Source organism: Phoenix dactylifera, chromosome 1 (genome assembly GCF_009389715.1).
Source record: "Phoenix dactylifera cultivar Barhee BC4 chromosome 1, palm_55x_up_171113_PBpolish2nd_filt_p, whole genome shotgun sequence".
In the NCBI taxonomy this organism is placed as follows: domain Eukaryota; kingdom Viridiplantae; phylum Streptophyta; class Magnoliopsida; order Arecales; family Arecaceae; genus Phoenix; species Phoenix dactylifera.
Window position 1 is genome coordinate 34,607,108 of NC_052392.1, and position 27,028 is coordinate 34,634,135.

At 41.2% G+C, this 27,028-nt stretch overlaps 3 protein-coding genes across 3 annotated transcripts; 2 read left to right on the forward strand and 1 right to left on the reverse strand.

The window, feature by feature from the left end:
* Positions 1–3,188: 3,188 nt before the first annotated feature.
* LOC120112324 (subtilisin-like protease SBT3) lies at positions 3,189–9,666 on the reverse strand. The gene is made up of 2 exons (XM_039131330.1): positions 9,661–9,666; positions 3,189–4,415 (listed from the first exon to the last, which is right to left on the reverse strand). The coding sequence occupies exons 1-2, from the start codon at positions 9,664–9,666 to the stop codon at positions 3,189–3,191; spliced, it is 1,233 nt and encodes a 410-aa protein (XP_038987258.1).
* A 633-nt stretch (positions 9,667–10,299) lies between these two features.
* Positions 10,300–12,655, forward strand: LOC120112798 (subtilisin-like protease SBT3). Its single transcript, XM_039132685.1, has one exon. It carries the CDS (start codon positions 10,306–10,308, stop codon positions 12,580–12,582), a length of 2,277 nt encoding a protein of 758 aa, XP_038988613.1. The 5' UTR covers positions 10,300–10,305; the 3' UTR covers positions 12,583–12,655.
* A 10,805-nt stretch (positions 12,656–23,460) lies between these two features.
* LOC120112333 (subtilisin-like protease SBT3) lies at positions 23,461–25,743 on the forward strand. Its single transcript, XM_039131379.1, has one exon. It carries the CDS (start codon positions 23,461–23,463, stop codon positions 25,741–25,743), a length of 2,283 nt encoding a protein of 760 aa, XP_038987307.1.
* The last annotated feature ends 1,285 nt before the right edge of the window (positions 25,744–27,028 follow it).

Genomic DNA, 27,028 nt, shown 5'->3' on the forward strand with positions numbered 1-27,028 from the left:
TACTGCGTCTAATTTCATTGCCTCTTTCTTTTTCAATGGACTCATGATCCATATCACTAGTTGCAAACATCATAAGTTCTTTTATGAGAACTTGTATCACTTGTATTTTTGCATGGAAAAATATTCTCAAAAAATGATGCATTTCTAGATTCAATAATTGCATTGACATGTATTTCAGAAATATTAGATTTATGCACAAGAAATCTATAAGCACTACTATTATTTGCATATCCAATAAATATGCAATCAATGGTTTTAGGTCCTATTTTGCTCTTTTTGGGAGTAGGAACCAATACCTTAGCCAAACACCCCCACACTTTTAAATATTTGTAGGAAGGTCTTCTACCTTTCCATGCTTCATAAGGGATTTTGTTTGTTTTCTTATGGGGTAACTTATTGAGTATGTAATTTGCAGAAAGCAAAGCTTCCCCCCACAAATTCTGAGGTAATCCTGAACTTATCAACATAGCATTCATCATCTCTTTTAGAGTTCTATTCTTTCTTTCAGCAACACCGTTTTGCTGAGGTGAATAAGGCGCAGTAGTTTGGTGAATAATGCCATGTTCTTGACAGAACTTATTAAGCGGTGCATCATATTCACCACCTCTATCACTTCTAATTGCCTTAATTCTTTTGCTAAGTTGATTTTCAACTTCATCCTTATATTGGACAAACATATCTAATGCCTCATCTTTGCTTCTAAGTAAATACACATAGCAGTACCTTGTGCAATCATCAATAAAAGTAATAAAATACTTTTTTCCTCCTCTAGTTTGAACATTTTTCAAATCACATATGTCAGTATGTATCAATTCTAAAGGTTCAGTACTTCTTTCAATTGAATGAAAAGAGGATCTTGTTAGTTTTGATTCTATACAAGTCTCACATTTATTACTAGTATCAATATCAAATTTAGGCAATAAATCTAAACTTACCAATCTACGCATAGTATCAAAGTTAACATGTCCTAATCTACCATGCCACACATTTGAGGACTCAATAATATAAGCAGAAGATAAATTCTTATTATTAATAGATGGTACAATAGTCATTACATTCATCTTAAAGAGCCCTTCGCTCACGTACCCTTTGCCTAAATAAATTCCACCTTTAGTGAGTACAAATTTGTCAGACTCAAAAACCAACTTAAAGCCATTTTTGCTCAACAATGACCCAGACACGAGGTTCTTTCTAATATCAGGCACGTGCAGCACTTCGTTTAGAGTAAGTTCTTTTCCCGAAGTCATTTTCAATATAACCTTGCCCTTGCCTTCAACTTTTGAAGTGGCAGAATTACCCATGAATAGTTTTTCACCACTAACTGTTTCATAGGAGGTGAACATGTTCTTATCAGAACATATGTGTCGAGTAGCCCCAGTGTCTACCCACCATGTCTTGGTATTGGAAACCAAATTTGCTTCAGATATAACAGCAGAAAAACTCAATTCTGCAACATTCGAAGCTAGCTTATCCACCTCGGTTATATTAGCTTGTGGAGACTTTTTCTTAAAATTCTCGTACGCCTTTCGGTGGCGACAATCCTTAGCACGATGGCCAGGTTTGTTGCACACATAGCAATTTCCCTTGAACCTCTTTCTATTGCCACTCTTGGTATCTTGTTGATCATTATTCTTTCTTTTTCTTTTGTTGGTCTTGTGTCCCTCTTCCACCACATGAGCCTTGGACTCCATGAAATGGTTTCCAACCTTTTTCTCAGAATTTCGATTGTCTTCTTCAATTCTCAATCTAACAATCAAGTCTTCAAGTTTCATCTCCTTGCGCTTATGCTTGAGATAATTTTTGAAATCCTTCCAAAGTGATGGTAATTTTTCAATAATTGCAGCCACTTGAAAAGACTCACTTAGTATCATCCCTTCAGCATGAATGTCATGGATGATCACTTGGAGATCTTGAACTTGACTTATGACATCCTTGGAGTCGACCATTTTGTAGTCTAAGAATTTGCCCACAACGAACTTCTTTGTTCCAGCATCTTCCGTTTTGTACTTCTTGTCCAAGGATTCCCATAGTTCCTTTGCCGACTTGAGAGGACTATACACATTATATAATGTGTTGTCCAATCCATTGAGAATGTAGTTTTTGCATAGAAAGTCAGAATGCTTCCATGCTTCTACAGCAGCCATAGTTTGAGCATTCTCTTCACCCTCGGCAAGAATAGGAGCTTCTTCACGAAGAACCTTCACAAGATTCAACGTAGTGAGATAGAACAACATTTTTTGTTGCCATCTCTTGAAATCGTTCCCATTGAACTTTTCGGGCTTCTCTCCATGGCTCACATGTGAGGCAATGGGAATGGCGGTAGGCACCACATTGCTTGAACTTAAAGCCATCTCTAATTACTAAATAAATGAATAATCTCAAATTAGAATGAGTAATATCAAAATTTAGTTTGTCAAGTTAATGCAAACCAACAATGAACAAATTTTGCAAATAGAATTATAAAGTGTATATATAAAACTATTTGCAAATAATTAAATAAATACAAAATCACAATATACACATATAAAAAGTGTAAATCTGTCTTAAGATTGTTGTCTGTGTGTATTGTGAATTTGTAAAATAAATTGAATAATAAATATATGAATAAATAAATCTGACCTCAAATGAAGAATCAACTATGTTAGATCAAGGCTAGTGTTTGACATTATGTCCTTAAGACAGATTTCGCCCTCCACACAGGTGCTTTGGATCTCGTGAGCGTCTGCCTCCCAGGATACAATGATCTTCACAAACAAAAGAAGCACACCAATTTGTTTGTACAGCGAACCAAAAACTGAGTTTTTGTACTCTCTTTGAATGAACTCACTTATGCTCTCTAAGAACTCTAGAATGAGAGAACTAGATGAATTGGAAAAATTCGGTTTTTTAGAATGGTTGGAGGAAGGCTCTATTTATAGAGTTCATGGTGACTTTTCAGAATAGACACCAAGTGAAGAGACATGTCTTTTCTATTCAAATGAATAGACACATCCCTATGAATAGTTATGTCTTTCATGCTAATAGTCATGTCTTTTAAATGAAAAGATGCATCCATACAAAGATGCAATGAAAAGATGCATCCATACAAAGATGCAATGAAAAGATGCAACTCTTTTGAAGAGACATACCTCTTCTAAGAAGCACCCTTTCAAGTGGGTCATTTTGCAGCCTATTTTCTCATTCACTTATTATAGTCTAACATCTCCCACATTCGTCACCGTCCTTCGGAACTCTTGGACAACCTTATCGCTAGCAGCAGTCTTGTTAGGATTGAAGAATGCAATGAAGGATGGATAATTGAGATCTAAAGATGCATGCGAGCAATCGAAAGAATAGGTCTTGGTGATCATCTTTATCTGCTTGCTGGTATATTTCATGGCACATAAGAGTCTCACATAGTCCTCGGTACTAGCATCATAGACAAGACCAGGATCGAGTGCCCTGTTGGGCTCAATGTGACCGGACCCGATAGCCAGCGGAGTCGCCGCCGGCCGATCGGCATACCCCATGTCTCTAATTAGCATCATGGTGTTGTCCAAATTGTTTGCAGTGGTCACCAGCGCAGATCGAATCGCCGCAGAGCTCCAGTCTGGCCTTGCACCCTTGATCATTGCAGCTATGCCTGCTGCATGAGGGCAGGCCATAGATGTTCCTGATATGATGTTGAATGGGCTATACAATTTATGAGACCTGTCGAACCCAATTGATGAATTCTGTGCCCAAGATGCTAGGATCAAGGAGCCAGGAGCCACGATGTCTGGCTTCAGCACAGTTGGGCAGCTTGCCGAGGGCCCTCTGGAGGTGTAGTCAGCCACCATGGGGGCAGGCTTTGTGCCCAAGATGGTCTCTCGGAATCTCAACATGGCTCTCGGGTCCGAGCTTTTATTTATGTACTCCAAGATGGTCTTACTATCTTGAGGGCTGATGATAGCCCCAGGGAACGAGAATTGGACGTATAAGTCCTTGTACAAGGATGCAGATATGAAGAGGGCAACATCCACTTTAGCAGACTCAACTTGAGAGGTGGCGAATTCGAGATCCTTGGCATCACATACTATCATCTTGTGACGCGCATTCTTCAGCAAGGTCCTGTTGCCACAAGACCCCATGAACACCAAGGGCAATGCATGCCCGGTGGAAGCTGGCCTTCCAGCGTACAATGATTGCCCGATGATGGAGCTGCCATCTCCGAGATCGACGATGCCGGCGAAGTCCCGATCGATGGTGGCGGCGCCAATGGTGGTGACCCAGGGGGTCCCATTGTGCAGGACCCGAGGTTTTGGGCCGCTGTTGCCCACCGAGGTCGCGACAAATATCCCCTTCTCCATGGCGGCCACAACTCCATCGTGGAAGAGAGCAGGGAGGCCGTAAGACTCAATCGGAGGTCCGATGCCATGAGCCAGTAGTGTTGGTGGCTGAAAAGAGCAACAAACAACTTGGCCAAAATAGGAGAAAAATAGGATTTTCTTTTGTCGTCGATTTTTGGCCGATTTCTTGATCGGCGGCCGCGATTCTAGATTGTGGGAAGAAGAACAAGGAAAGGAGAAAAGGATCGAAGTGTTACCTCAGCTCTGGAGGCATCGACGACCTTGGTTTCTGGTGAGCACAAAGACGAGCAACCATGAACTCAATGGGAGAAAAGAGAGAGAAAGAAGCTCGATGATCATCGGTGGAGGTCCATCGCGGGGGTGTGGGGGGGGGGGGGGGGCCTTTAAATAGGAGTGGAGGCTAGGCTTATCCTAGCCTTTGACAGAGTTCGTGGTGGACTCTTCCTCCTCCTTCACGATCAAGCAGGGCTTTGCCCTGTATTTTGACTAAAACGGCCCTTTGGGCCACGATTTGGTGCTGGGTCGGGCCAACAGGCCAGTCCAATGAGACTGGGCCTCACATTTTTTCCTCCTTGCTCTGATCAAAACTAACTCTTCTATACCCATCACATGCCTAATTATACGAATCATAAACCTAAGCTTAACTTCTACCCATTACTAGACTTTTAAGCTTAACCCATGATCAAACCTATTGCCTTGATACCATATTTGTTATGTCCCAGATTCGAAGCATGACATGGCCGTGCTACTGAAGGGTATAGCCTACAATAATACAAAGCCAACATTACATTCAACTTTCAAATCCATCACAAACAAATTAGAATAACTAAAAGTCTAATTTCAACATCCATTAAATAAAATCAATATTGGTTTAGAGCATCTACATTCAAACATAAAAATTAAATCTATAATCTTTACTATTCAGAAACTCACTAACTACAATTCCATAATCAACTGAAGAACTAAAGTTCTGCTCTGCTATATAGATCGCCAAGCTTGCTAGCACGAACTCCAAGCTTGGACCATCCTTCGATCCTATCGACCCTATTCGCCTAGTGAGAGAAAAATAAAAATACAGGTATATGAGCGAGACAGCTTAGTAAGTAACCTTTCACTATCTTATTGGATCAAGCATAAGTTTTTCCATATCGATGCATCATTTAAGAAAAATAACAGTTATTACAAAATAAGCTAATACAGTATATTAAATACAGGTCATAAACCAAATCATGCATAAACAAATCTTCCATCTTTTATAAACATAGTACCAAATTTATATTGCAAATAAATTTGTAAATCGTTCTTCATGTCATATAATCCTATTATAAATTAAAATATTGCTCATAAATATTCGTGCTGTAGTCACTATAACCCATGACAGGGCTATTTTCGTAATCGACGGAATATCGTAGTTCATATTCGTTACCAACTTTAACCCGTTGGCAGAGGGTCGTTTTCATTGTATGCTAGCTCAAGGGTGTCGATTGATCCCTATTTCTAGAGGCAGCAATAGCAATCTGAGAGCCTTTAGAAAACTTATATTTTTTACTTTCAAACATACACATTTATAGATGAAAAATACTAAATGACATGATCAGATTCATATTTCAAAACAAAGTTATTTTCATCAAATCATTTATAAAACTTTTTTCATAATAAAGCACAATTTTCGTAACACATATGCCGTTCATAATTTAAGAAACGCATGGTATTTTCATAAGCAAGTTTTATGAACGGAAGACATAATCATTTAAAAGATTATTAAAATTTTAAAATATCTTTACACGAGTTAATATTAAAATATCTTTACACGAGTTAATAAAAAATTTTAAAATATCTTTACACGAGTTAATAAAAAATTTTAAATTAATTATACATTCTAAAAAATATATTTCTTATTATAAATTTATTCTAGTATGGTTTGGTATATAAATAAATATACTAATTATTAATAAATCCTATATTAGATTTAACAATAATAAATAAATATTTTGTTAATTATTTATTAATATTAATACATATTAATAAATTTATTAATATATTTAACAAATAAACAAATATATTTATAAATATTATTAATCTATACATTAATTATTTATAATATATTATACTTCTAATATAATATATATTAGTATAATTAATATAATATTAGTATAATATAAGTGAGGTTATTTTGCTAAGAAATGATATTTTTTCTGATTACCTCGATTTTCGTTTTTTTAGTCTCTTACCTCTTTCTGATTCATTAAGTAATTTAATATAGGAAGACAAATTCCATCTTTCTGGTAGTATTTGTTTTATCTTTTCTTTTAGAAAAATAAACATGAAACCCACAATTTATGTTACCATCTCTCTCATACACTTTTCGTACCAAATATGGTAATTTGATATGAGATTTATTCTTTTATGCTAGATTATTTCTAATCGAATGAGTTCTTAAAAGTATCTCAGGATTTTTCAAAATTGTTTTAGGTGTGGTGCTGTTTGACTTTTAGAGGTGTTTCTAACAAAGGCTACATGGTGAGTACAATGTTAAAGGCTCAGGGAGCTATCCGGGGCTGGTTAAGAGATTTTTTTTTTGATCGGGAGACCTTACATCGAGCCTTTAAGAGTGTCATTATCATAAAGAAGAATATTAGCAAGCATATCCGATCGAAAGGTTATTGCTCTTGGCCTAATAGGCCAAGTCTTGGTGTATGAAGATCTCCTAGGTTCCCCTTTGGTTCCTTCTTTTGCCTCAAATAGTTTTCTACAGGAGAAATCAGTGGCCTGGCTTGGTGGTTTTATTTGTGTGGTTCTTATCATTTAGATTCTTGTAAAAATGGACACAAATGGGCCTGATTATGCTCCAGATGGATAAAGTTTTCTTTGGTGCCTGTGTTTTGAAATGGAGAGTTTTCTGGTTTTTTGGATGTATTCATACGAGTGTCAAAAAAAAAAAAAAAAAAAAAAAAAGGAGGATTTTCGTGGACCTTCAAGTGAGGTTGGGGTCAAGCATGAAGGGTATCCAATCTAAAATATGCAGGTTTGAGTTAGGATCAAGTCGGCGAGTTGCAGTTTGGATAAAGTAATCAGGTATCCTTTTATAGTTAAAATTATAATAATTGATGAGCAAATATAGGATCATAATTATATATATTTTTTAAAAAATAATGGAATGATAGTCTAAATATGAATTTTTATTCAAAAAACTACATTAATCTAAGAAAATAAATATTCTTAACATATAAGTTTACAAATTACCATTTTAAAATCAAATAATTGGTCTAATAATATTATGATTAAGAAAGGATGGAAACAAATAATAAATGCTTAAATATATTTGAGAGTAGGTGAGGTTGCTAGGTTAAATGAGAGGAATTAGTTTAGGCAAGGTTCATTCAACAAATTAAGAAAGAAAGTTTGAGAGAAGGTGGAAGTTTTATATGATTTTTGTTTCCGGGGCAAGCTATATTAGGTTTAGGTTGAATCAAACATATTTTTATTGATTCGAACTAAATGCAGATGACCGACATGTGGGCCGAGTTGGGTCGAGTCATATTAGAAATTGCAAAATATAAACCCGACCTGGTTTTCTAAATGGATTTGATTTTTTTTTTTCCGACCTAAAACCAATTCATAGTTTGTCGAAAACAGAATGGATGAGGTTTAATTGAGTTAGAATCGAGCCGGATCATAAGTCACCCCAATTCATTTGCAGTGTATTGGACACATCCAATGGCATCGCTCTACATGCCTGGTCTCTAAGAATTCCTTGCAACAATGATCAAATTAAAAAATGGGGCACATGGTAAAAATTGAAACATCCATGGGTACAAGGGAGGATCTAGCTTAATCGGTAATTTATTTAAAATTATTAACTAAAAAGTGATCCCTAGATCAAAGACGATAAAATATAGATTAATATCTATGTAACTTTGAGATAAATTATATGTCAAGTTAATTTAAGTACAATCTTCCAAGAAGCTCATGTAATTAGTGGATAGGAACATCTTCCCAAATTTGTTTCTCATAGTTTCCTAGCTCGTATGAGACAAGTCTCATGGATTAAGACGTCCTCAGGCCATCCCAATGTTCTTTGTCCATTCTCCCTTTGAAGACATCTAGTAAAATCGAGACATCTCACCATCTTTTGTCTTTCATCGTGGGCAATATTCTTCTTTTTATTTGTTTCACTACTTGCTAGCTATAGTATGCTTTTGCTCAGTCGATACTTTGTTTTTTTCCTTGAAACAATGCTTACTTGATATATGTTTTTATGTTTTGGATGACAATTAGCAGAAAATATCAACTTTCATTTCATAGAGACGATGACACGAAGGTTACAAGAAATCGAAAATGTTACACTTTAAAAAGCTAGGGCATTCTTTTAGCACTTTCTTAAAGACATTCTTTATCCAAAGTACCCAATAGGATCCAGCTTATGGGATTTAAAAAGGATAAATTGTTTGATTAGTGAAGTTGGAAAGCTCATAGACAAGGCCAACGATGAACATTAACGTAACATTAACATATCCGACAGCAACTAACGCATCAAGGATTGAAATAAACATATTCACTTACAAGGTTGGCGACGAACATTAACATAATATTAACATGTAGAGATGCTGATTGGGCACGTCCCCCCAAAAAACAACCATGTCACTGATAGAAAAAGGGATCAAGAAAAGATAATCCGTGATAGAAAAGTCCACAGGGGTCTCTTTCTTCTGCACCACTTTGATGCTCTCCAGTGTCCAATTATTGGTTACTAGATAGGGCTCTTTATCTAGTATGTCTCCTTCTCAAATAGGATTGTCGGGTCAAGTCTCACGTGAAGTCCAAGCTCTTACCTGATTTATTGGTTCTTTTGTTTGAGGCTCGAGACTATAATTTCTAGTTCACTCTTAGCCATTCAGACATACATACATACATACATACATGCATGCATTATGTGTATATATGGTACTATTTAATATTCGATTATTTTGTGTAAAATTTCTCTCATTAAGTGAATATCAGAATTGAATGAATAGGGTCTTAATAGGGAATACCCCTTTATTCGATTAAAATTTCTCTCATTATATATGTGACCACCTCCCCCCCCCCCCTCCCCGACTTCTTGGTAGCAATGTGGCGCCCAACTGGTTGGTGAATATCTCCGTTCTTGACTTGTAGGAAGTTATCTCCACCAAAAGGGCTCATATCAAGCAACCTGCCTTGTAGCAATGTGACACCCAACAATTGGGTGAATACCTCCGTTCTTGATTTGTAGGAAGTTATCTCCACCAAAAGGGCTCATATTAAGTAGCCTGACTTGTAGCAATGTGACACTCAACAACTAGGTGAATACCTCCATTCTTGATTTGTAGCAAGTTATCTCCACCAAAAGGGCTTATATTAAGTAGCCTGGCTTGTAGCAATGTGACACCCAACAACTTGGTGAATACCTCCGTTCTTGACTTGTAGCAAGTTTTCTCCACCAAAAGGGCTCATATCAAGTAGCCTGACTTGTAGCAATGTGACACTCAACAACTAGGTGAATACCTCCATTCTTGATTTGTAGCAAGTTATCTCCACCAAAAGGGCTTATATCAAGTAGCCTGGCTTGTAGCAATGTGACACCCAACAACTTGGTGAATACCTCCGTTCTTGACTTGTAGCAAGTTTTCTCCACCAAAAAGGCTCATATCAAGTAGCCTGACTTGTAGCAATGTGACGCTCAACAACTAGGTGAATACCTCCATTCTTGATTTGTAGCAAGTTATCTCCACCAAAAGGGCTCATATCAAGTAGCCTGGCTTGTAGCAATGTGACACCCAACAACTTGGTGAATACCTCCGTTCTTGACTTGTAGCAAGTTTTCTCCACCAAAAGGGCTCATATCAAGTGGCCCCCCCTCCTCTCTCTCTCTCTCTCTCTCTCTCTCTCTCTCTCTTCCTTATATACGCATAGCACAGAGGCTTCCCTCTAATCTAAGCGACGCCGCCACAACACCATGGCACTTTTGTCATCCTTCCACTATGTGTGGATGGCAGTAGCCATACTTACCTCACATATGATACCAACATCAGCTGAAGTTGCCACCTATATTGTCCACATGGACTTATCAGCCATGCCCAGAGCCTTCTCAGGCCACCACAGCTGGTATACCTCTGTCGTCGCCGCCGCCACCGCCACCTCTGACTCGATCTCTCCAACCTCCAACCTCATCTATGTCTATGACAATGCTATTCATGGATTCAGCGCTCGACTCTCGCCATTGCAGCTCCAACAACTCAAGAGATCACATGGCTACTTGTCGTGCTACCGTGAAATGCCGGTGACGGTTGACACCACCCACACCCCCGAATTCCTCCACCTTAGTTCAGGTTCCGGTTTGTGGCCGGCCTCCAACTATGGCGAGGACGTCATAATTGGGGTGGTCGACACCGGGATATGGCCCGAGAGCAAGAGCTTTAGTGACGACGGCATGACCGACGTGCCTGCCAGATGGAAGGGCGTCTGCGAGCAAGGCACTGCTTTCAGCTCCTCGGCGTGCAACCGAAAGCTCATCGGAGCCCGAAGCTTCAACAAGGGCTTGCTTGCAGCACACCCAAACCTCACCATTGTGGTCAATTCCCCGCGTGACACCGAAGGTCATGGCACGCACACCTCCTCCACCGCTGCCGGGAATTACGTCCCCGACGCGTCCTTCTTCGGGTACGCACCAGGCACGGCCCGGGGGATGGCGCCCCGTGCGCGGCTAGCCATGTACAAGGCTCTTTGGGATGAAGGAAACGCCATGTCCGACATCATCGCCGCAATCGACCAAGCTATATCTGATGGCGTGGACGTCATCTCCCTATCTTTGGGCTTCGACTTCCTCCCACTCTACAAGGAACCCATTGCCATGGCCTCCTTCGCCGCCATGGAGAAGGGGATATTCGTCACGACCTCCGCAGGCAACAGGGGCCCAGACTTGCGGGTCCTGCACAACGGGACCCCCTGGGTCACTACCATCGCCGCCGGCACCGTCGATCGGGGCTTCGCCAGCATCGTCGATCTCGGAGATGGTGGCTCCATCACTGGGCAATCACTGTACCCTGGAAGACCACCTTCCACCAGGCATGCATTTCCCTTGGTGTTCATGGGGTCTTGTGGCAACAAGACCCTGCTGAAGAATGCGCGTCACAAGATGGTAGTATGTGATGCCAAGGATCTCAGCTTTGCCACCTTCCAAGTAGAGTCTGCCAAAGTGGATGCTGCCCTCTTCATACATGCTAAAGTGGACTTATACGTCCAATTCTCATTCCCTGGGGCTATCATCAGCCCTCAAGATGGTAAGACCATCTTGGAGTACATAAATAAAAGCTCGAACCCGAGAGCCATGTTGAGATTTCGGGAGACCATCTTGGGCACAAAGCCTGCCCCCATGGCGGCTGACTACACCTCCAGAGGGCCCTCGGCGAGCTGCCCAACTGTGCTGAAGCCAGACATTTTGGCTCCTGGCAGCTTCATCCTTGCATCTTGGGCGCAGAATTCATCGGTAGGGTTCGACAGGTCCCGTGAATTGTATAGCCCATTCAACATCATATCAGGAACATCCATGGCCTGCCCTCATGCAGCAGGCATAGCTGCAATGATCAAGGGTGCAAGGCCGGACTGGAGCCCTGCGGCAATTCGATCTGCGCTGGTGACCACCGCAAACAATTTGGACAACACGATGATGCCAATTAGAGACATGGGGTATGCCGATCGGCCGGCGGCGACTCCGCTGGCTATCGGGTCCGGTCTCATTGAGCCCAACAGGGTACTCGATCCTGGTCTTGTCTATGATGCCAGCACCGAGGACTATGTGAGACTCTTATGTGCCATGAAATATACCAGCAAGCAGATAAAGATGATCACCAAGACCTATTCTTTCGATTGCTCGCATGCATCTTTAGATCTCAATTATCCATCGTTCATTGCATTCTTCGATCCTAACAAGACTGCTGCTAGCGATAAGGTTGTCCAAGAGTTCCGAAGGACGGTGACGAACATGGGAGATGCGGTGGCGAGTTACAACGCCAAGGTGGTGGCTATGAAGGGGTTTGCAATCAGGGTCGTGCCGGAGAAGTTGGTTTTTCACGAGAAGTACGAGAAGAAAAGTTTCGCTCTCATTCTGGTAGGCCAGATGGGGAAGAAAGCAGATGAGGTGCTTCATGGTTCATTAAGCTGGATGGATGATAAAGGGAAGTATGTGGTAAGGAGCCCTATAGTGGCAACTACCATCAACTCAACTCGGTTGTAGATTGTAAGGAGTGTTAATCTTCTATTATGCTAAAATAACCAAAATAAATGGCCATTTCAAGGAGTGGTTTAAATTGCTATGATTCTCTGCTTATGGTTGCATAAATTTGGAGCCAGAAAATCCTCATTTGAGAATGAGTTGCTTGTCGTGAATCATGACCGGCCTCCTTGCAGACCCTCAATCGTATGATTCATTGACATCACCTACCTTTTTGATAGAGACTTTGTTTGGTTGACTAGTAAGGAGTGTAAGATTTACTTACTTCTTTCGTCTTAGACCGTTAAACTTCACTAGGCAATTCAGTTAAGCCTATAAGAATATTAAAGGCAAAATTAATTTTTGTTTGACGATTTTAGTCGAATTAAAATAATAATAAACAAGAATAAGCGTTTGACGATTTTAGGTAGGTCAGACCCGAGCGATTCGATCAATAAATCATAGAGCATGGACTCAATCAGGGCCAAGGTCGCTTAATATAATTCATCATCAGTGACTTCCGTAGACACTTGATAAGGCCAGATGATCAGACGAGTAAGCGACCCGGACACTAAGACAATTCAAGGCCTCTTTTTAGGGGTCAACTCGGGTTCGTAGATAAGCTCAACAGAACCCGATTAGGAATTTCTTACATCTTCTAGAGAGAGAGAGTAGAGAAAAACAAAGAGAAGAAAGTAGAGAGAGGAGGGAGGAGAGAGAAAGAGAAGAGAGAAAACTCTCTTCTTTCTTCTCAAAATAGGGGAGAGCCCACTCTCCCCCTCTTCTCGAAACAGGTGTGACGGCCACCAAGCGACCCAGCCTCGACGACGACGGCTCGCCCAGTGACGTCGATGGCGACTAAGGTCGGCCAAACGGAAGGAAACGATAACTAAGGTCGGTCGAACAGAAGAAAAGAGGAAAGAAAGAAGGGCTCGTCCCTTCTCTTCCTCCCTTCTCTTTCAACCACAGTAGGCGATCAATCGCTTGTCGTGCAGTCAAGAGACAACCAAGGGCGACAATGGGTAATGGTGGCCAGCAGCGGTCGACAAAAACAAAGAGAAAAGAAGAAAAAAATAGCGAATGCCCTATTTCAAGCCATTCTGATAGCTCACTCAGTCCGGCGAAGCATTCGACGGTTCTTCTCGGCAACTATCTAAGAAAGAAACTCGGAATTGAAACTCAAAATCGGCAGCTTGATCTAAGTCTTCATCGATGGAGTCAGGAGGAGGAAGGAGGAATAAATAGGCGTAATCCTTGAGTTCTACTCGAACTCGGATTGCCTGGGTATCCGCGATTTTCGCAAGAAATGGAGGAGGAAGAAGACTCCGATTGGAAGTCTTCTCCTTCATCCATCGCGAGCAACAGGGTTCGCTTCAATTAGGTCTGACCTCTTGTATGTGTCAAATGATTATTCCCAGCCCAGACCCAAATTGTGGAACTGGGCGAGTTCAGCCGAGCTCGGCCCAGGCCTGGTTGAAGAGCTGACTGGACCTGGCCTGTGGGCACCTAGGGCACCACAGGCTCAGCCGTGGTTGCCCTAAGGCACCAGACGTGGCCGCAGGGTCGCCAGGCCCTGGCCAAGCCCCGCCTCACATCCGACAAGGAGGTGGTGGCGCCACCAGAGAAGAAGAAAAAGGAAAAGAAAAAAGGAGAAATGAAAGAAAATAAAGGAAGAAAAAGAAAAGGGGGAGGGTCATACCTGGATCACTCGTGCCTCCTTCTCGGTCCCGGTGGTGCTCCTCCTCCGCCGTGGTTGGGTCGAGGTAAGGGAGGTCCCGGGAGACTAAACCCCTCCTTGGACGTCACTTCGGAGGGGGTTTAGCCCCTCCCTCCCTCACTGCTTCCACCTTGAGGAAGTTCACCCCTCGGCCGCACTCACAGGAATGGTTGCAGGCCGAGGGAGAGTCGGTCTCGTCTGGGGGGCTCGAGGGCGACGGTCCCACCTCGGGGACCCTGTTCAACTCCTCCGTCATCACCTCGGAGGAGGTCCAGGGCTCCTGACCCTGCTCCTTCTGCTGCTCCGAGGTGGGAGACATCTCTCGGCGGAAGCCGAGAGGCTCACCCCCCGGTGGCACAACGAGAGGAAAGCAAGGGAGGTCGGGGTGGGAGCAAAGGAAAGGAAGGAGGAGAGGAGAAGGCCATAGGTTTTGGTTGGAAGGAGAGAAAGAGGGAAGAAAAGGTTAGGGTTTCGATGGAGACGAAGGAAGAAAGGGAAGGGAGATGAAGAGGCGAGAAGCCTCTGGAAATAATGGGACTCTTAACGGGTCCGGCCTGACAGGTCGGCTTCAAGTTCAGGTTCGAAACCCGTTAGGTATAATAAACTATAAATCGGTTTAGCCAAATTTGACTAAATCCGAGCCCAATCAGATTGGGTTAAGACTGGATGAGCCTAAACTATAAATTAAGTCAAATCTGAATCTAATTAAGCCCGAATTGTAGTGGGTCTGAACCTAATTAAGCTAATTTAGTCTTAGCAGACCCGATTGAATATGATCAGGCCCAATTCAACTAATTTGAGATCAAATTGGCCCTGGGCTGACCTTGCCTCAAGCTTAAACGAGCCACCTTGACCCTGAACTAAAAATTAAACCCAAGTAAACTTGGGGCTGAGCCTAATGACCTAATCAGAAGACCCAATTTGACCAGAAAGGGCTAGACCCAATCATGAACCAGGCCCAATCCCCCAATTAAAAATTTAATTGGCCTATGTGGACCCAATCTAGTTTTGAACTAAGCATAAATGCTCCAAAATTGGGTAAATTGGACTTGGGCTAGATCCTTGGATGTAACAAGAAATAATGTGATCCCTATGATATTATTTTAGGTGATTGAGGATTTGTTACCTGGATTTAAGGAATTGGAAAGCAAATTAAAGGTAAATAACTTGCCTTAATCTTATTAATTCATGGATCATGTATATATCATGTTTTATAAAGATTTTAAAGTGTTATTCATGCATTGTGAATTATGTATGAGATGAATTATGATGTTATAAGTGCAGTATTTGTGGTATAAACCTAAGATCAGATGTTGATTGCCGTCAATGTGTTTTCACTCTATCTATGCCTACTATTTGTAAAAAGTACTATTTATGAGCTCTTAGATGCTATGGATGGCTCCCGTTAGTGGGTAAGAGTAACTGAGCGTATGGCCTCGGCCAGTAAAAAAAATAACTGAGCATACGATTTCTATCGTGGGAGTTAAGTACGGTTGTAGCTATAAATCTGAGAGTGTAGATTTTAAACCACGGCATGCCGGCATACAGTTTCACGATGCATTTTTCATGAAAAGATATGTTGGTACATACACTGATTTACTGGCTCAATGTGAATGTTTTAGTATGAAAAACTGTTATATGATATACTTGTTAGCTTCTCAAACATTGTTTAAAAATGCTTAGTATTATATTTGATCCAATAAGATTATGCATGATTACTTACTAACTACCCATTTATTTATATTTTTCTTTCAGACTACCGCCAATGATAGCACCTGGAGACACCTTTTTGGCATCAGGTTTTCTTCTTTTTTGGGGGGTAAACATACTGTTGTGTACTTAAAATGCTTATAGAGGCTCCGTACTTTGAACTATCCTGTAAGTTACACTGGAGATGTTATATGAATAAAAGTTGACCAGCTTGACTATCTTGTTATTCGTACATGAGGCTTCATGCTATTGTGGGCGGTAGTCGGCAATAGCACGGCCGTATCACGGATCCGAATCCGGGTTTTGACAAAAAACATAATGGATCGACAATAATAAACCTTAATGCAATCAAATGCAACTTAAGTTGAAGTGAATCAGGATTGGATTCAAACTTTTGATTCCATTTATATAAGCACTGGAATAAGTCATGAATCACAGACCTCATGCAACCTGACCTGCTGTTAGCCTTGGCTGCATTAAGGGTTTGTCACTTGCGGAGATATTTACAAATTACAAATAGGTTAACCATACTCTCTGGATAACCTGGCCCGGGTTTTGGAGTTCTAAGCTTCTGCCTTGTGCCCTGGCTATGCGTGCGGTTAAGGCTGCCTGTGGGCCATGCAGCGGGCTCCCACGTACCTTTTTGGACCATGTCCATGACGTTACACGCGCGTTGTATAAGCACCTTAGTTTTAATGGTGATTGGCCAAACACCTTAGTTTTAATAGTTCCTATGGTTTTGATCCCACACAGTCAAAGTCTAAGTTACAGTGAATTTGATGTCTTATGCTTCGTTGTTAAGCAGTTTCTGTGAGTTAATTATGCTGCCGGCTGCAGGAGGATGGACAGAGAGACAGTCTTGACAACGAAAGGCAGTACTTTTAAAACCATCTTGTGTCACTTCAATCCATTAATTATTTTTATCGAACAACACTAATAATTCTATGAGCTTAACATTCTTGTTCAATAACTATATATGATTGTTATAGCGTAGTGATCCCTAGTTTAAATGAATGAGAGAGAGAGAGAGATTAATGCAAAAGAGTATAACAACTGAGAGAGAATGCCCTATGGAATGGACTGAGCCAGTTAGTATCTGAAATATTTGTTTTCTTAATTCGCCAAACACATGCATCATACCCTAAATATTAATTTTTAGTAATGCGAATGAATTAATAGCCTCCCTGTTCTATATAGATAGATCTGACTCAGAAAAATCAAATGAAGCTTTGCGAACGCTTCTTAAGTGTCAGCATACTGTTGATGTGGTATAAATGGAGCAATAATATGCCACACACTACTAATCTAACACCAATTGTATAATATTTTTATGTGAGCTACATGTAGTAGTTACCTAATTATTGTCCTTATATTATTCCTCCAGATCACTTTTGTTTCTTAAGCATACAAATTTTGCAATGCCTTCATCATACCTAGCCACACAGACATGGATCTCTCATTTGATGGATCATGTGTTTTAAAAGAAACTATATGGTAAATCCATCAACGAAATAATCATATGTATATTTCATGCCCCCGTTCTTGACTTGTAGTAATGTGACTCAAAGCACCCAACCCCCCACCCCTCTTCTTGACTTCTTGTCTTGTAGCAATGCGAAGACCCCCCCCCCGGTGTCTTCTTGACCGGTAGCAATCAACTGCTTGGTGAATACCTCCTTTCTTGACTTGTAGCAGGTTGATCTCCACCAAAAGGGCTTATATCAAGTAGCCTGACTTGTACTAATGTTACACCCAACAATTGGGTGAATACATCCGTTCTTGACTTGTAGCAAGTTATTTCCACCAAAAGGAGTCATATCAAGTAGTTTGACTTGTAGCAATGTGACACCCAACAACTTGGTGAATACCTAGCTCCATTCTCGACTTGTAGCAAATTCTCTCCACCAAAAGGGCTCATATCAAGTAGCCTGACTTGTAGCAATGTTACACCCAACAATTGGGTGAATACATCTATTCTTGACTTGTAGCAAGTTATCTCCACCAAAAGGGCTCATATCAAGTAGCTTGACTTGTAGCAATGCGACTCTCCATAACCTGGTGAATACCTTCATTCTTGACCTGTAGCAAGTTCTCTCCACCAAAAGGGCTCATATCAAGTAGCCTTCCCACGCCCCCCCACCTCTCCTCCGGGTCATGCCTCCTCTCTCCTATTATACTAATATTGTACAGCCCACACTTTCTTATTTGTTGTCCTAAATATGGCAAATGTATATGCATAGTAATAGCTAATTGTAACGTTTTCCAAACTGGCTCTTGGCAGAGCTGCTTGTATCCTTTATAATGGGACGATCCCCGGTGAATAAGATTGATTCCTTTCCCTCATATATTCACTTCATATCTATTCTCATGGCATCAGAGCATGGTTCTAATCTCTCTCATCAAATCAGCCTGTTCATATTCGGCATCATAATTTGGTAATTTGTGGCTGTCTTGAGCATGGTTTTCTCTTTTTGTGGTCTCTCCTTTTGTCGATTTGTGTTCGGCGTTACTTTCGTTTGCGGTGAATTTCTTCCTCTCAGCTTTTTTCTTCTCTTTTCCAATGGAGAATCATCGTTATACTGTTAAGCTAGATGGTGAAATTTACTTCTTATGGTCTTCCTATTTTCAAAACTTCTTGGAAGGACAAGAACTATGGGGCTATGTTGATGGAAGTGTCCAAAAACCAAAAGATGGATCTATTTCAAAATGGGTGATGAATAATGCTAGAATAAAGACATGGATTATGGAATTTGTAGAAAGTTCTATTACTGTAAACTTGAGTCCTTTAGTTACTGCAAAAGATATGTGGGAGTATCTTAAACTAATTTTTCAGCAAAGTAATGAGGCTCGATTATATCAACTTGATCAAGAGTTGAGTTCTGTGACTCAAGGTTCTAAAAGTGTGTAGGAATTCTATTCTGCAATGATGCTGATCTGGAATGAGATGGATATGATTGATGCTGACATTCCTAAAGCTGTTGTCGAAACTGTTCGCAGATTACGGCGTCGTTCTCATTCTCATCAGTTTTTAATGAAAATGAGATCAGAGTTCAAGCATGTCAGGGTATCCATACTCAATCGTGGAAGAAGTGTGACCTTGACAAAATGGTTATTGAATTACTTGCAGAAGAGACTCGTTTGAAATCTCTTTCCTCTATTTTGCTTAAAGATGCATCTCTTGATGCCACACTTGTTGCTAGTACATATAGAGGAAAGGAGCATGACATAAGCAAGGTTGAATGCTACTCTTGTCATAAATTAGGGCACTTAGCGAGTCATTGCAAGAAGAGGGTTACAAATATCAACACTAATCTCTTCTGTAGGTATTGCAAAGAGAGAAGACATTTGATTAAACAATGCAAGAAGTGGCCTCCACGCAGAGAACCATCCAAAGCATATGCTGCCTTTCCAACTTCAAGTGATGATCCATATGCTCAAACTACTTCATCCGAGGTCTCATCTAAACCTTCCAATCAGATTTTCTCTAACAAGTCATATAAGCTCTTGATGCTTCTGGTTTTGGTAAGCTTAATACTAAAACTTCTTGGATCTTAGACTCTGGTGTTACACACCACATGACTGAAAATTTAGATCTATTTAAGAAAATAGTGCCAAATGATAAAGATGAGAGAATCCTTGTTGCCAATGGACAATCCCTTGATGTCAAAAAAATTGGTTCATTATCAATTCCTCTTTCTGACTCATCTTCTTTATTTCTTTCCCATGTATTATATGTGCCCAAGCTATCTGCTTATTTGATTTCAATTAGTCAACTTGTGAAACAAAATTACCTCGTCTCATTTTCTTCCATTGGTTGTGTAATACAGGACCTACGGACCACAAAGGTGATTGGGAGAGGCCGTAAAAATGGGGAACTCTTTGTGTTGGACTTCAAAACATCATCAACTTCTCCTAGATGCTTTCTTGCTCCTTCTAGTTTTGAAATAAATTCTGCAAACAAACTTTAGAGGCTTTGGCATTATCATCTTGGCCATCCTCATGCTTTAAGTTTGAATTCCTTATTTTCATCTGGTGTTTTACCTGATACACTTACTCACAAATCTGAAATTAATAAAACTTGTGATGATTGTGCCCTTGCAAAAGTTCATACCCTACCTTTTACTAGAAGTATGAACCAAGTTGCTTCTGCATTTGATCTTATTCATTCCGATGTATGGGGACCTACTCGTGTTAGCTCATTATCTGGAAAATACTATTATGTGTTATTTGTTGACGATTAGTCGAGATTTTCATGGGTATATTTTCTGCAGCAAAAATCTGAAGTTATGTAGGTTTTCAAGTATTTTCACGCTATGGTACATACACAATTTAATAAGAGTCAAAATTCTACGCTCCAACTCAGGGGGCGAGTACATGTCAAAAGATTTTGTTGAATATCTAGCTACCGAAAGAATTATTCATCAGAGAAGTTGTCCTCATCAACCCCAACAAAATGGAGTTGCAGAGCAAAAGCACTGGCACATCGTGGAAACTGCACGTGCATTGCATCTCCATGCTTCTCTACCGAGCATATTTTGGGCGGAAAGTATTTCAACTGCTGTTTACTTGATCTATCGATTACCTACTACAGTGTTGGGTAATATTTCTCCATTAGAAAAATTATTTGGGCATTCTCCAAATTACAAACTACTCAAAATTTTTGGGTGCACCTGTTATGTGCTGCTTCCTACCTCTGAATATTCGAAACTGGATGCCAAATCAATTAAGTGCATATTTCTTGGATATTCAGAAACACAAAAGGGATATCGTTGCTTTGATTGGGTGAACAAGAAAATGAGAATTTTCAGAAATGTAGTCTTCTTCGAAAGTACCCCATACTTTTCCTAGTTTTCTACCTCTACTTCATCTTATTCTTTAATTGCTCCCGTGTCATCATTTTCTAACACCATGCAGAATTTTGAAACATCTGAAAGAAGCAATGCAGTTCGCCTTGATATGCCTCCTCCAACACCAACTCGCGATGCAGGTGCTACTTTTCCAATTGATCCTCCACCACAAATACATTCTCTGTCACTACCTTTACCACTTCGACATTCACGTCGGAATGTTAAACCACCAGATCGTCTTTCACTATTTTCTGTTCTAAATCCAATTTCCATTCCCGGATCCTACAAGCATGCATCAGAAAGTATGGAGTGGAATCAAGCTATGAAGCAAGAGCTAGAAGCATTAGAAGCCAATCACACATGGGACATGGTTCGTGCTCCTCCAAACCACCCTATTAGAGGTAGCAAGTGGGTCTATTCAATCAAGCTGAGATCTGATGACTCTTTTGATCGTTACAAAGCACAACTTGTCGCCCAAGGTTTCAATCAAGAACATGAAATTGACTACGATGAGGTCTTTGCTCCAGTTACTAAAATGATCACCATTCGTACTTTAATTGCTATTGGAGCAACCTCTAATTGAGACATCTATCAAATGGATGTCAAAAATGCATTTCTTAATGGTGAGCTCTCCGAAACTGTTTATATGCGACCCCCTCTAGGATATCCAATTTCTTCACCACATCCAGTTTGCAAGTTGAAGAAGGCATTGTACGGCTTAAAACAAGCACCATGGGCATGGTTTTCTAAATTAAGGGCTCGTTTGGTTCGCGGGAAGTATTTTCCCTCCTAGGAATATGATTCCTGGGAATCAGATTCCTAGGAAGAGAATACCTAGGAAAGTACTTTTGGCATGTTTGGTTAACCATGGGAAAGTGACAAATTTCCAAAGTGTTTATGTTTGGTTGACCATCCACTTTCCTAGGAAAGTTATGTATAATTCCTATTATGCCCTTAATAAAAATTATGTCTTTAATGCCTCTTTAATGCTTCTTTAATGCTGAAGGGTCCTTTTGGGAAAAAAATAAAAAAGGAGTGATTCTCACCTCATAAGAAAGTAACTTTCCCATGTTTGTCATGGGAAAGACTTTCCCATGAAATGTGGGAATCATATTCCCATGGGAATACAACTTTCCCATCTCTCTCCTTTGAAAACTCCAACCAAACAAGAGGCATTTCATTACTTTCCCGTTGACCACACTTTCCCCCCTCCTTTTCCTGCGAACCAAACGAGCCCTAAAAGTTGTTCTTCATAGTGCTGGATATAAGCAAAGTCTACAATGATTATTTTTTATTCTATTCCAAAACCACTCATAGAAGGGTTTTCATTTTGGTCTATGTTGATGATATATTGATAACCGGAGATAATCATCAAACTATAAAGAATTTAAAAGACGTTCTTCACCAGTCTTTTCAAATGAAAGATCTTGGGTTAGCTACCTATTTTCTTGGATTAGAAATTTCTCGATGTCCCCATGGGTATTTTCTTAACCAAGGCAAATACACAAGAGATCTTTTTAATCTAGTTGGGCTTATAGATGAAAAAACTGCAGATACTCCTCTTGAGCTAAATGTCAAATATGGGAGGACTGATGGAGATGCCATTGCTGATCCTACACTCTATAGGAAGGTAGTTGGTAGTCTCCTGTATCTTACAGTGACACGTCTTGATATTGCTCATGCCGTACATATTATAAGTCAATTTGTTTCAGATCCTCGCCAATTGCACTTAACAACGGTACATCGAATTATTCGGTATCTTTGTTCTACTCCAACCTTGGGTTTATCCTATTTGAAATCCTCCTCTTTTGAGCTGCGAGCATTCTCGGATGCAGATTATGTCGGTTGCAAAGATATGAGACGATCAACTACTAGCTATTGTACATTTTTTGGTCGCTTATTACTTTCTTGGAAATCAAAAAAGCAAGCCACGGTTTCGAAGTCCTCCACAGAATCAGAGTATCGAGCAATGTCTTCTACGTGTAGTGAAATCGTCTGGCTCCGATGACTCCTTGGTGATTTTGGAGTTGCTTCTACTTCTCCCACTCTGTTATTTTGCGACAATGAAAGTGCCGTAAAAATTGCCAACAAGCCCGTTTTTCATGAAAGGACAAAACATATAGAGGTGGATTGTTATTTTGTTCGTGAAAAATTTGAATAGGGCATTGTTTCACTACCACATATTTCTTCAAAGGAACAAATTGCTGATATCTTTACAAAGACGTGACCAAAGAATCGTCATAACTACTTGCTTAGCAAATTGATGATAAGCCACCATCAGCTTGAGGGGGAGTGTAAAAAGAATATCCTTAATATACATTCTCTAATTGTTTTCCCATTATACTAATATTGTACAGCCCACACTTCCTTATATGTTGTCCTAAACATTGCAAGTGTATATGCATATATAGTAATATCTAATTGTATTTCCAAACTGGCTCTTGGCGCTTGTATCCTTTATAATGAGACGATCCCGGTGAATAAGATCGAAGAAGATAGATTCCTTTCCCTCATATATTCACTTCATATCTATTCTCATCTCTCTCGCTCTCTCTCTCGTTCTTCCTTACATACGCATAGCACCGAGGCTTCCCTCTAATCTAAGCGACGCCACTACACGTTAACACCATGGCACTTCGGTTATCCTTCCACTATGTGTGGATGGCAGTAGCCATACTTACCTCACACATGATACCAACATCAGCTGAAGTTGCCACCTATATTATCCACATGGACTTATCAGCCATGCCCAGAGCCTTCTCAGGCCACCGCAGCTGGTATACCTCCGTCGTCTCTGCCGCCGCCACCGCCCCCTCCGACTCGATCTCTGCAACCTCCAACCTCATCTACGTCTATGACAATGCTATTCATGGATTCAGCGCTCGACTCTCGCCATTGCAGCTCCAACAGCTCAAGAGATCACATGGCTACTTGTCGTGCTACCGAGACATGCCGGTGACGGTCGACACCACCCACACCCCCGAATTTCTCCACCTTAGTTCAGGTTCCGGTCTATGGCCGGCCTCCAACTATGGCGAGGACGTCATAATTGGGATGGTCGACTCCGGGATATGGCCTGAGAGCGAGAGCTTCAGCGACGACAGCATGACCGACGTGCCCGCCAGATGGAAGGGCGTCTGCGAGCAAGGTACTGCTTTCAGCTCCTCTACGTGCAACCGGAAGCTCATCGGAGCCCGGAGCTTCAACAAGGGCTTGCTCGCTGCAAACCCAAACCTCACCATTGCGGTCAATTCCCCACGTGACACCGACGGTCACGGCACGCACACCTCCTCCACCGCCGTTGGGAATTACGTCCCCGGCGCGTCCTTCTTTGGGTACGCACCCGGCACGGCCCAGGGGATGGCGCCCCGTGCGCGGCTGGCCATGTATAAGGCTATTTGGGACGAAGGAGCCGTCACGTCCGACATCATCGCCGCAATCGACCAAGCTATATCTGATGGCGTGGATGTCATCTCCCTATCTCTGGGCCTCGGCTTCTTCCCCCTCTACAAGGATCCCATTGCCATGGCCTCCTTCGCCGCCATGGAGAAGGGGATATTCGTCGCGACCTCGGCGGGCAACTATGGCCCAGGCTTGCGGGTCCTGCACAACGGGACCCCCTGGGTCACCACCATCGGTGCTGCCACCGTCGACCGGGACTTTGCCAGCATCGTCGATCTCGGAGATGGCAGCTCCATCAACGGGCAATCAATGTACCCTGGAAGGCCACCTTCCACTAGGCATCATGCATTGCCCTTGGTGTTCATGGGGTCTTGTGGCAACAGGACCTTGCTGAAGAATGCGCGTCACAAGATGGTAGTATGTGATGCCAAGGATCTTGAATTCGCCACCTCTCAAGTTGAGTCTACTAAAGTGGATGCTGCCCTCTTCATATCTGCTAAAGTGGACTTATATGTCAAATTCTCGTTTCCTGGGGCTATCATTAGCCCTCAAGATGGTAAGACCATCTTGGAGTACATAAATAAAAGCTCGGACCCGAGAGCCATGTTGAGATTTCGGGAGACCATCTTGGGCACAAAGCCTGCCCCCATGGCGGCTGACTACACCTCCAGAGGGCCCTCGGCGAGCTGCCCAACTGTGCTGAAGCCAGACATTTTGGCTCCTGGCAGCTTCATCCTAGCAGCTTGGGCACAGAATTCATCGGTAGGGTTCGACGGGTCTCATAAATTGTATAGCCCATTCAACATCATATCAGGAACATCCATGGCCTGCCCTCATGCAGCAGGCATAGCTGCAATGATCAAGGGTGCAAGGCCGGACTGGAGCCCTGCGGCAATTCGATCTGCACTGATGACCACCGCAAACAATTTGGACAACACCATGATGCCAATTAGAGACATGGGGTATTGCGATCGGCCAGCAGCAACTCCGCTGGCTATCGGGTCCGGTCACATTGAGCCCAACAGGGCACTCGATCCTGGTCTTGTCTATGATGCCAGCACCGATGACTATGTGAGACTCTTATGTGCCATGAAATATACCAGCAAGCAGATAAAGACGATCACCAAGACCTATTCTTTCGATTGCTCTCATGCATCTTTAGATCTCAATTATCCATCGTTCATTGCATTCTTCAATCCTAACAAGACTGCTGCTAGTGATGAGGTTGTCCAAGAGTTCCGAAGGACGGTAACGAATGTGGGAGATGCGGTGGTGACTTACAACGCCAAGGTGGTGGCTATGAAGGGGTTTGCAATTAGGATCGTGCCGGAGAAGTTAGTTTTTTACGAGAAGTACGAGAAGAAAAGTTTCGCTCTCATTCTGGTGGGCCAGATGGGGAAGAAAGACGATGAGGTGCTTCACGGTTCATTAAGTTGGGTGGATGATAAAGGGAAGTATGTGGTGAGGAGTCCTATAGTGGCAACTACCATCAACTCAACTCGATTGTAGATTGTAGATTGTAAGGAGGAGGGGCAAGCTAATTAGGTTTAGGTCAAATCAAACATATTTTTATTGACCCGCACTAAATGTAGATGACCTACATATGGGGCGAATTGGGTCGAGTCATATTAGAAATTGCAAAATGTAAACCCGACATGGTTTTCTAAATGGATTTAATTTTTTTTCGACCCTAAACCAACTAATGGTCTGTCGAAAACAGAATGGGAGAGATTTGATTGAGTTAGAATCAAGCCGGATCATGAGTCACCCCCAATTCATTTGCAGTGTCCTGGACACATCCAATGGCATCGCTCTAGATGTCTGGTCTCTAAGAATTCCTTGCAACAATGATCAAATTAAAAAATGGGGCGCATGGTAAAAATTGAAACGTCCATGGGTACAAGGGAGGATCTAGCTTAATCAGTAATTTATTTGAAATTATTAACTAAAAAGTGATCCCTAGATCAAAAACGATAAGATATAGATTAATATCTATGTAACTTTGAGATAAATTATATGTCAAGTTAATTTCAATACAATCTTCTAAGAAGCTAATGTAATTAGTAGATAGGAATATCTTCCCAAATTTGTTTCGCATAGTTTCATAGCTTGTATGAGACAAGTCTCATGGACTAAGACATCTTTAGGCCATCCCAATCTTTTTTGTCCATTCTCCCTTTGAAGACATCTAGTAAAATTGAGACATCTCATCATTTCTTTTCTTTCATCGTGGGCAATATTCTTCTTTACATTTGTTCCAGTACTTGCTAGCTATAGTATGCTTTTGCTCAGCAGATACTTTGTTTTTTTCTTGAAACAATGCTTACTTGATACATGTTTTTTTGTTTTGGATGACAATTAGAGGAAAATATCAACTTTCATTTCATAGAGACGATGACATGAAGCTTATAAGAAATTGAAAACGTTACACATTAAAAAGCTAGGACATTCTTTTAACACTTTCTTAAAGGCATTCTTTATCCAAAGTATCCAATAGGATTCAGCTAGCTTATGGGATTTAAAAATGATAAACTGTTTGATTAGTGAAGTTGGAAAGGTCACATACAAGGCCGGCGATGAACATTAACGTAACATCAACATATTCGACAGCGACTAGCATATCAAGGTTTGGAATCAACATATTCACATACAAGGCCGGTAATGAACATTAACGTAACATCAACATATTCGACAACAACTAGCATATTTAGGTTTGAAATAAACATATTCACATACAAGGTCGCCGATGAACATCAACATAACATTAACATATCCGACAGCAACTAGCACATCA

Excerpts from the sequence above, each read along its gene's own strand:
- LOC120112333 (XM_039131379.1), top strand. The coding sequence starts at position 23,461 with ATGGCACTTCGGTTATCCTTCCACTATGTGTGGATGGCAGTAGCCATA.
- LOC120112798 (XM_039132685.1), top strand. The coding sequence starts at position 10,306 with ATGGCACTTTTGTCATCCTTCCACTATGTGTGGATGGCAGTAGCCATA.